Source organism: Silurus aristotelis, assembly GCF_946808225.1.
Source record: "Silurus aristotelis genome assembly, chromosome: 28".
Lineage (NCBI taxonomy): Eukaryota > Metazoa > Chordata > Actinopteri > Siluriformes > Siluridae > Silurus > Silurus aristotelis.
In genome coordinates this window covers 1,975,587-1,987,389 of record NC_139601.1, presented here as the reverse complement: position 1 = coordinate 1,987,389, position 11,803 = coordinate 1,975,587, and the positions used below count along the sequence as shown (strand labels likewise).

The following is an 11,803-nucleotide window of genomic DNA, read 5'->3' as shown; positions in this document are numbered from 1 at the left end:
ATGTAATTTAAAAGAATAATTTTAGCAGAATATGATATATTTTGATGTATAAAACTTAAAATATGATGATGATGATGATGATAATAATAATAATAGCAAAATAAAGTTGAATCTAACAGTAGTATAATAACAATAGTAGAATACAATAGGAGTATAGTAAAAGTACTATAATTGGATGGTAGTGTAATAATTTACATATAATCCCATGTTAGTGTAATCAGAAGGCAATCTGTACAATAATTCTGTAATATAATTTTTTTACAGTGTGTAAAAGAGTAAATGTAGAGTAAATGTGGGGCAGCGTCAGTGGTGCAAAATTCAGCCTGATAGTACAGTAATGTTCAGTAAGTGTCAGACTTTTAATATGTACAAATATTAGTGTATCAGCGTATATTTGTATTATTCAATGTTAAAAGTAATACAGGCGTATAATTAGAGTTGTATTTTGAAGACTTTTGATGGGAATTGATAAAAAATAAACTGGAATTTTACTAACCTGCAGGTTATCCTATAACAGGGAATATACATGTAGTAAAAAAAATATCTTGTGGGAAAACTTTGTTAAAACAACCATATTTTATGCAATTTAAGTTGAATTTCTCTCCTGCACATTCATCAATCACATGCACACCACACACCTACTGCAGGACTACTGAGGCCACGCCCCCTACATGTACTGTGCATTTCTCCATTACATAAAACACATCATTTCTACAAAAAATTTCCATCCCGGCCATTATTTACGTAAATGACAAATATATTACATAATTATGTTTACAACTACATGAAAGCAATTGACAATCGATAAAGCCAGCTAGATCGAGCTGTGATGCTCTTTCTCCTACCTTCTGTAGTTTTCTGTTATCATACAGAAGTATGGTACTGGTCAAAAGTTTGGACACATAGCCTGCACCTATTTCATCAAAAATACAGAACCAAATCAAAATATTGTGAAATATATATAAAGAAATATCTATAATTGTTCTACTTACAATTAATCAGACAAAAATGCCATTTTTTTAAAATCTGTTTTAGTTTAGTATGAATGCATGTCAGTTATGACCAAACAAAACGTTTATATTTATGTTTGTATATCATACAATTTATATATTTCCCCAAATTTCCTATTAATTCCAAAAAATTCCTGTAAATGCCTTATAAGTTTTCAGCTTGGAATATTTCCAAAATTCCTCAGAAGTGCTGATGGAAAGTTTCCGAAAATGTACACTAATAATAATAACAGTATTGAAATATTATTCTATCTAATCTCATCTAATCTTATAAAAGTGTTCCATCTAAATAAACTGGGACGTCTAGATGTTTATGTCGAAAACTAAATGCAGTAGGAACATGTAAAGTGGTAAAACAGTAATGTATTGTGAGGCAGAACCCAGGGCCTAAATATATACATCAAACTATAAGGTCTTACAGGCTGCCTACAATCAGGAACGACTCCATATCACATGTACTGTATGATGAACTCTTCATGAACCAGCCACCAGTTTTCAAGATGTGCCACGAATCAAAACCAGCAGAGTGAAGTGACGCCTTACACCTGGTGTATGTACAGTACATCAGGCAATGCTACTTAACACTGCATCCAGCCAGACTTTTCAGAAAGCTTATGATCACCATAGCAACCATCTGTCCTTTTTTGTATGTTACATAACGGCACAATCATGTCGGCGTGTGACATTTGCTCATGAGTTATTATTCGTTGCTATAGAAACGGTCAGGTATTAGAACAGGTGGAATAATTTAAACCAGTGATTCGCAGCTGCACTACTGTCAGGGCTGCTGTTATAGAAAATTAATCAACACACTCTGAGCAAATTTACATCCGTTTTTTTTTTTTTTTTTATCACAGCAAGCTGAAGTTTTCAAATATGATAGATTTTGAATGGTAATAGGTAGAGGGATGAAGGAATTGACAGACAGACAGACAGACAGACAGACAGACAGACAGACAGACAGACAGACAGACAGACAGACAGACAGACAGACAGACAGATAGATAGATAGATAGATAGATAGATAGATAGATAGATAGATAGATAGATAGATAGATAGATAGATAGATAGATCCATACAGTTAAAGATAAAGAGTTGGGATCTCATGGCGTTTGATGTTATAAAAAAAACGGCCATGTTCTTATATAACTGTCATAATCTGAAACAACTCTTTGTCCTGACCTTCGTGTACCTCATTAATATACACCGTGTACGAAACTCGGTCCTTAAGAGCAGATTAGAGAGGATAAAATCAGAAGCGTGCCACATGGCCTGAACTAATGATCCTGTAGCAGTGAAGCATTCTGGGAAACTTTCTGAGAAGATTCTGAGAAAGGCACAAAATGGACACGATGCTCAATGAAAGATGCTCATGTCTACTCTCTGTACATGTGTGTGTTTACGTGTGTGTGTGTGTGTGTGTGTGTGTGTGTGTGTGCTGGACAGAGGTTTAAAGACAAGGCAATATTTTATGTTTGTACTCGCTTTCGTTATCAATGTTTCACACCACATGGGTGAGGAGTGTGTTTGGAGATAAAGCTCTTTGGTTTCCTCGTCCGAACGAGTGAAAAAAAGCATGATAGCTGAGTTTGCAAGCCCTCACCCTTATCCATCAGATCTTGATGGATCTGATGGATAGGGGTGAGGGGTGCAGATCTTAAAAAAAAACACCATGCAGCCGTGATGATGTAACACACACACACACACACACACACACACACACACACACACACACACACACACACACACACACACACACACACCTTTATAACAACCATTAGTGCCTATAAAGTGTATTCAGTGCCTGGATGAAAAAACAGGTCTGAGATCAGGATGCTTGATCGGCTTTAGATGGCGTTTCACGTTTCAGGTTTAATTCTGAACCTCAGTAATCAGAACTGTTCAGAGTGAACTGGGAATCTTTTCTTAACATGCTGCTCGATTTACATGCTCGCAGTTTTGAGGATTTATGTTGTTGATTTTGTTAAAATTTTGAGTAGTGTGTATATGTGTGTGTGCGCTGTATGTGACATGTATTACGAGTGCACGTTGTGCGATTGTGTGGGAGGATGCTTTTGTGCATGGGGGTTTTGTGTGTGTGCGTGCATTTCAGAAAGAAAACAAGAGAAAGAGATTGTGTGTGTGTTTGTGTTTGTGTGTGTGTGTGTGTGTGTGTGTGTGTGTGTGTGTGTGTGTGTGTGTGTGTGTGTGTGTGTGTGTGTGTGTGTGTGTGTGATGAGGTGCAGGTGACAGTGACCTCACTCTGATGCTAATGCCGCTTACAGCAGAAAAGCCTCCCGCAGCTGCAACCCAACAAGCTGCCTCATTATACTCACCATCAAAAGGTTAGCAAGAGAAAGAAAGAGAGAGAGAGAGAGAGAGAGAGAGAGAGAGAGAGAGAGAGAGAGAGAGAGAGAGAGAGAGAGAGCAAAAGACAGAGAGAGAGCAAAAGACAGAGAGAGAGCCACACAGAAAGACAGAAAGAGAGCAGGGATGTGAAATGAGAAGGAGGTCACTGGGAGATGCAGGAAGATGCAGCGCAACCAAAGGAGCTAGAGATAGAGAGAGGGGCAGAAAGAAAGAGAAAGGGAGCAAGAGAGAGAAGGATAGAGAGAGAGAGAGAGAGAGAGAGAGAGAGAGAGAGAGAGAGAGAGCATAATAACAGAGAAATACAAAGAGTTTATCATGAATAATTCTCAGTGATCATACTCCCACTCTTTCGATTCAGAAACGACTCCCCCCATGCCGGACAAATATTGAACCAAACGAATATGAGTCTAGAATTGAGCAGAAAACAATGTGACACACTTTAGCGCCTATAGAACAAGTGGAAAATAAAGAAAAAAATAAAAGGCCTGATACTCATCACTGGACTGTAAAGCGATTACACTGTCATAATTCCAACAGTTTATAAAGACTCCAGTGAAAGTAAAAAATGCTCCTTTTAAACTTGTACTTGAGTAAAAGTACGAAAGTATTTGCTTTCAAATGTACTTAAGTATCCAAAGTACTAAGATTTATTACGGCTATAATGTTCCTAGTATCATTTATAGCACGCTGATCTATTAATATAATTAAATTAATGAGTCAAACACTGATTGAGTTCTGTTCAAATTATCATGAGCCCAAAACCTTCTTTTGAACTGCTTAAAAAAAAAAAATCACACAAATCAGGTCACGTGTGTTGTGGCGAGTTCGAGTCTGGAGTTATTTATTCCTCTCTTAATGATCAGTAGATACATCAAACGCCAATCAAAACAAGTTTAAAACAGAGCGTGCGCTCGACCCTGATTGGAGGATCGCTGCGTGTTTCACCACTTACGTTTTTTTCCTCATTAATAAAAAGAAACAACAACGATTTCACAAAATGTAGTTGAGTAAAAAGTAGAATATTTAACTTTGAAGTGAAATCTACCCAAATGGAAATACTTCAGTAAAGTTTAGATAAATGAAAAAGCTACTTAAGTACGGTAACAAATTACATTTACTTCCTTACTGTCTACCAAGTAGTCTGCGATAAAGCAAAATTATATATTGGTACATGAAAACATTTTAAGGAATAATCAGCAGACATCACATCGTAAGCAATCATAAGGTATATTTAAATGGAATATTGTGAGATATTACCATCAATACCATCATGACATAACAACATTAAAAAATATATGTTTAACAGGATTTTTTACTTATTACCCATTTGTTATTTTATTAACAGCTCCGACCTGTGATTAGTCAATCCCGGCGCCCCCTGTGTTGGACAATGGAGGAATCTGTGATCGTGACCCGAGCTGCGTAAATAGAAGCTCCAAAGATGGCAGCATCTGGATTTCCTCAGCTCCCCAACCTCAACGAAACACAATCCAACCGCTCCCTGGAACATGGCACATCCGTGCACCCAACCCCCAGCATGCAGCTGGGCACCATGTCCAACCCACAGTCCCGTCTCCGTGATGCCATGGGCCTGGCTGCCATGGTGGTACTAAACGCCGTGGCTCTTTTGGCAAACCTGGCTGTTCTGATCGTCGTGTTGAAGGCACCACACCTGAGAAAGTACAGCTTCGTGTGGCACCTCTGCGGAGTAGATGTGCTGTGCGCGGCACTCCTCATGCCCCTCGCCATTGTGTGCGGCTCACCGATCTTCGCCGGGGTCATCTTTACGCCCCTGGAGTGTCGCCTGTACGTCTTCCTCAACGCCTTCCTGATCTCTGCCTCCATCTTCACGGTGACAGCAATCAGCGTCGAACGCTACTACTACATCGTGCACCCGATGCGCTACGAGGCCAAAATGACTCCCCGTATTGCTGCTGCGGTTATGGCGTTGGTCTGGTTGGCGTCCGCTGTCCTTGGATTGGCCACTGTGTTTGGGTGGCCCAGTTATCGCCAACACAGCGCTATCGCTGCTGCCCACTGCTCGCTTCACTGGAGCCACAGCGGGCACCGGCGTGTTTTCTCTATTATCTTCTGCGTGCTTTGCTTTTGCGTCCCCTCTGCCATTATCCTAGCCGTTTACGCCAATGTCTACAAGGTGGCGCACATGGCTGCCCGACACAGGGGTCCTCTGCCTAGCTGGGTGCCTGCAACACCCCGTCCAAAACACCGCTCTGACTCGGTCAACAGCCAAACCACTATCATCACCAGCAGCTCAAGTGTCAGGAGAGGGACAGGGACACACGCATCTCGCAGGCCACGCCGCACCCTGGTGGGGGGTAAAGCAGCGCTCACACTGGCAGTCATCGTGGGCCAGTTTGTACTCTGTTGGCTACCATACTTTGCCTTCCACCTACACTTGTCCCTGGGTGTCGCCCACAGCTCGGCTGACGAGGCGGAAGGCCCCGTCACGTGGCTGGCCTACTCATCTTTTGCAGCAAACCCTTTTTTCTACGGTTTGCTAAACCGCCAGATCCGTGAAGAGGTGTGTAAGACGATGTGCTGCTGCTGCCGATCGCCCAGCAGACCCACCAGACCACCGGCATCGGGACACGATGGCGCCTCGGTACGTGAAGATTTCCTGCACTTTTTGAAGCGCAGCAGCTCTGTGGATGCCACACGCAGCAGTTACAACACTGCAACTCCCAGAAACACATTGGATCAAACAGGGTTCAGGATACCAGGACAGATCCCTGAGGAACTGACTTAGGCACTTGGTAAAGGGCATCCATAAAATTAATTTCAAAACAGTACAAATCTGAAGTATCCAGATTGCATCCAAGTGTGGAACGATGAAATTTTGATCCATATATGGAACATCAATAGGGATCCAAATCTGAAATGTCAGATACAAATCAGGATGAAAAAAATCTGGTACATTTACAAAGGATACCAATCTGTAACATTCAAAAATATCCGAATCTGGAACATTTAACACTGATCTGTTTCGGAAAATATAAAATATAAAATCTCCAAAAGTGGACAGGTTATATCAGATGCAAATCTGTAATGTTCCAATCAGGTCCAAATCTAAAAGGTCCAAATGTGAGACATTTTAAAAATGGATCCAAATCTTGAACTTTCAAATCTAAAATAATTAAAATCTAAATCAAAGTTGAAATCTGTTAAAAAAAAAAAAAATCTGGAAGATCCGGATGGCAAGTCTGGAACGTTTAAGTTTCTAATTTAACCTTCTAATCGGAACCAAAAATCTGGAGTGTTTAATCAGATCCGAATCTGGTACATTTACATTGGACACAAATCAGTAACATTGAAAATGGGTTCTAAACTAAAACCTTCAAATCCTGAAGATTTGGAATCAGATCCAAATCTGGAATGTTCAGAAAAGAAATAAATGGAAAAAATGCAGAAAACGGTAAAGAAAATATGAAAACTGCTCTATAATTCCTGCTAATTTAATTTAGAATTTGCACAAATGCCAGGTGCAGGTATAATCACAAATCTGGATGGGGGAAGATCAAAAAAATATATCGTTTGAATCTTTTTTGGGTCTGCTTTGCCATGCTAATGGCATGTTATATTAAGTAGTCAAGCCAACACACACGCACACACGCGCGCGCGCGCACACACACACACACACACACACACACACACACACTTTTATACAGGGCTGTTAATGTATACTGACTTTTAACATGGACTACACCACTGGTGATTTATTTTTTTTAATAATGAAGATGTATAGAATATTAATAGAAATGACCAACTTTCTGGTCTGTTCCTGAAGTAAAAGGTGTGTGTGACTTAAATTAGATTGAATCAGACATCCACAAATCAAAAAACGATGCTGAGGTCACGATATCTGCGTCGACTTCGGATGCTCAGGGCTGTTAGTTTTACAGAGAAGTTGGCAGGAATTCCTTACACAATAACACCTTGAAATATCATCTTCATCTGCGTTTCATTCAGAACCGATCCAAAAATTTCATGGAGGTCCATGACAACACGTTTTTCTTTTTTCATTCGCCTTAAAACACATCAAACCACACAATGACAACTCAGAAATTTGTATCAGAAAACCCCCAGTATTGCCATTATTTCATTTAACGAGTATCCTGTATTTAGGTTCAAGTGTTTGTTGTTTGCTGATTCACCTCATTTTACGCAGCTGCACAACACTAAAGACTCTGTATTAGTGTATGTTACATGGTGGTGTTAAGTACATTTTAAATATTTTATATGTTAATATGTTTTAACATTCATTTTCAGTCATTTGTGATGTGCAAAAATATATTTATTTGGATTTGTATTTATTCGAGTTGAAAAACTGTGCCTCTTTTTTTTTCTCCATGTGACTATGAAATGTTTCTGAGATGTTTCTCCTGTCTCCCCGCTGAATAAAACACCCTTCGCTTAGTCACATGCACAGCGTTACACAACGTGTCTTTGTTAAGAAGAAAGAAAAAAAATGATTTAACAGGCCTGGCGAGCTCCGCTGCTGGATAATGTGTCTACAAGTTGAGGTCCGGGGGATGAAGAAAGACCTGCTTATCACTCAAAAAACATAAGTAATGGCATTATCAACGCCTGCTCTTTTTAATACTCCATAACAAGCCAGTAACTAAAACGCCTTTTTTTGTTCAAACACTGCTTCAACCCTGTTGGGGTTCCGAAAGAACCTGTTCCTTAGCACAGACCAAACAGTATGATTACAGGACATCAGTACAACTACAGAACCAGTATGTAGATGTTGCATGAATTGGATTAACCAGCCATAGATCATTTTTGTCACCAGACTCTCTTGTGAAAAGACTCTAATGTGACTCTCAGCACACTGATCTATGGATGATTGATTTCTATTACAATGATCATGAGCCCAAAACCTTCAACTACTTAAAAAAAATATATGGTGTAAACGAGGTCACGTGTGTGGTGTCGAGTTCGAGTCTGGAGTTTCTTCATCATTTATTCCTCTCTAAATGTTCTGCTTGATGTTGAACTGATGCTGAACTGAATGTTGGTGATCAGTAGATACACCGAGCACCGATCAGAACACGTTCATAACAGAGCGTGTGCTCGACCCTGATTGGAGGATCGCTGCGTGTATGACCAGTTACGTTTTTATCCTCATAAATAAAAAGGATTTCACAAAATGTAGTTGAGTAAAAAGTAGGATATTTGACTTTCCCCAAATGGAAACACTTCAGTTAAGTACAGATACGTGAAAAAGCTAATAATGTACAGTAACGCATTACGTTTACTTCACTACTGCTCACCACTGCGAAAATCATTAGATATCACATAGAAATGAAGTCGAAGCTTCAAAATATTGACAAAAGTTAATAAGTATGGTTGAGATCAGAGTTCTATAGCACATCTTCCACTCCAGCCCATGTAAAGCATATCTTCATGAAGCTGTGCAAAGAAGGTTTACTGAAATACTTGGTCGTTTTTTTCCCCTTGATAACATGATCATCTGATGAAACCAGATTAAACCCTGTGACAATTTACTGAGAAACGCATATTAATATATACTATAGACTCATCTACAAAATATCCTGTATAAAACTTGCCATGCATCATACAATAACACTATTATAGGGCTTACTGTACCACACTGCCTCTCTTTTTAAAGCAGCTTACCATCCACTTCTCCATCTGTCCATCTACAGCAGAGGATTTATCAAGAGTTGGGACTCTGATGTAGATGTGTGCACTTATATAGGAGAAAATCGACACTGGAGCATCTGTAGAAGCAGCAGGGTGACATGCTACACCTGTTTAAACATAACACACACAAACACACACACACACACACACACACACACACACACACACACACACACACACGCCATCCTATGACACATTTCTACACAACCATCTAAATTTAGATTGATGCAATCTACAGTTTAAAATACAGATATTCAACAAAATATCAGATCAGAGTATAGAAAGTAAAACTGTCCCACTAAAAATAACCCCCATTGTGCAGGATATAAATGGGCTTCTGCTGATCCTTGTGTCGTTTCTCCTGTTTAGATTTGAAGAGAATCTTTGTCAGATATCTTTTCCACACAAGATCTGCTTGATTATAAAATTTGGATCGTTTGAAGTCATACGTGCCTACAGATCCACGTGAGTTGTCATGGGAACGACGCGGCCGAGCGTTAACTAGTTACGCAGCTAAAAGCACAAAATCTTTGTTATGAGAACATCCAGCAAAGAGCATCTTAACAATTTTATTGTGGATGTTCCAATAGAAATAAAGTACTTGGACAAAAGTATTGGGACACCTGACTTTTACATCCATATGAGGCTCTACTTCAAACGACAGATTTGGAGGCACACAGAACATCATTTTTCGTGCAATTGAACAAGAAGACGGAAACCTGTTTCAGCACGACGATGCCCCCGTGCAAAAAACGAGCTCCATAAAGATTTGCAACACATGGGATGGAAGATGTGAAAGATCTCCGGCTATAGAGCTTTGACCTCAACCCTACTGAAACCTTTGGGATGAATTCGAACGCTGACTGCACCCCAGGCCTCCTCATCTTACCTACATCACTAACACCATTGTGGCTGAATGAGCATATATCTCCACAAGAACACTGCAAAATCTAGTGGAACATCTCCCCAGAAAAGTGGATGTAAATATAACAGCAAAATTGGGACTAAATGTGGAATGGGATGTTTAAAAAAAGCAAATTTTACGCTCAGATGTCCACACACTTTTATCCATACAGTGTAAATGCTTCATGAGTGCTTCATGCAGATGTCAGGTCTCAGTTTAAAGATTGATCCACCCAAAAGTGACGCCACTGAGAGCATCTTTCTATAGAGAATGTTCAATCTGCTATATAACCGAGTCAATGAGGCGAGTCAGTGAGTTCAGCAAAGAAAGAGATAAAAGATAAAATCCTATTTCTAATCCACTCCATAGAAATGAACTCATTTTGGAAATAAAAGTAAATGAAACGTGACCTATTTTTAGCTTCTGTTTTGGTCTGGGTTTTTTTTTTTCTTTTTTTTTTCCTCTCCTTTTATAATCCAAAGATCTAATGCATGTCCTCTTTCTCTCTCTCTCTCTCTCTCTCTCTCTCTCTCTCTCTCTCTCTCTCTCTCTCTCTCTCTCTCTCTCACACACACACACACACACACACACAGAGAGCCATCTGCCACAGATACTTATAGTCCATTAGCGTCTTCATATATGACAGTAAGTAAATGCTGCACATAATCACTAAGCACTATAGTGTATTGCGTGTGTGTGTGTGTGTGTGTGTGTGTGTGTGTGTGTGTGTGTGAATTTGTATGAACTTGTTTTTTTTCTTTCCTCTTTTCTCTGCCTATTTTTCATACTTTATCTTCCCTTTCATATAAAACACACACAAACACATCACACAAACACACTGTAAACTTCATTAGTTGACAGCCTGTAATTACATTTCAAATTATACATTTCAAATTATACAATTATACATACAAAACATATGGGTTGAGCTATTACTTGAGTTTATGGAGATGTTTCACTTTAATTCGCTCCATTCGGTAGATAAGTGTTTGGACTGACGCTGTGTTTAATAAAAGAGAGATCCAAAAAATTTGCAAAATTTCTGTATTTGAATCTGGATTTATCTGAAGCGTCTGTGTTCACACAAGAAAATGACGACGTGTGTGAAGAGCTCAGAGAGGGCCGCTTCACAGTGTTTCACTGAAAGACGACTTTATTAGTGCCGATCACAAAAACGATCTTGTAGTTCTGACTAACGAAACAGAAAGTGCCTGTCATGTAAGATTAATAAAAATCTCTGCCTACGTTGTTGAGAGAATAATACAAATGTAAAGATGCTAGTCAGTGTGTTCACCTGGTCTGAAGTCTTTCTGTAATGCTCAGAATGTTGACTCTGAAGTGTTTTATGTTTTTTTTACAGCCTTTAGAAAACAGTGACAGGTCACTCGACCATCACAAACCCATTCATCAGCTCACCGTGTGCGTAATGGATTCCAGTGGCGCACAGAGCCACAGTATCAGCTTTTTAAATATCATTTTCATTATGGTTTTACAAAATCCAAAACAAACAATAACCGTAAAAAAGGACAAATAAACTCTTCATATTTCGGTTTAGAAAATAAAAAAGAAAGAAAGCAGATTATGGCACACAAAACAATCCTACAATCTGTAAAAAGTCACTGAACATGATATTATATTGGACATGGCTTTATATTGGTTCCCACATTTGTTCAAATTTGTTCCTTAGTCTTTTTCTGGCCCAGGAATTACCCATGCTAAACAGGTCCCCTGCCCTGTTTTCCACAGCAGATCATCTGGTATATGGTAGTCACAGAGAAGGTAGAGTCATTCGTGGGGAATGATGAAAGTTCAAACAGAGGAAGGGCATCA

General features: G+C 39.3%; 1 protein-coding gene across 1 annotated transcript in view; it reads left to right on the top strand.

Annotated features, from left to right (window-relative positions):
* LOC310721820 (putative G-protein coupled receptor) overlaps positions 1–7,820 on the top strand; it is a 9,197-nt gene extending 1,377 nt beyond the window's left edge. The window contains exon 2 of the mRNA XM_083533818.1: positions 4,727–7,820. Within this exon, the coding sequence (XP_083389944.1) occupies positions 4,823–6,148 (1,326 nt within the window). The 5' untranslated portion in view covers positions 4,727–4,822 and the 3' untranslated portion in view covers positions 6,149–7,820. The remainder of the gene's footprint in view (positions 1–4,726) is intronic.
* Positions 7,821–11,803: the final 3,983 nt, after the last annotated feature.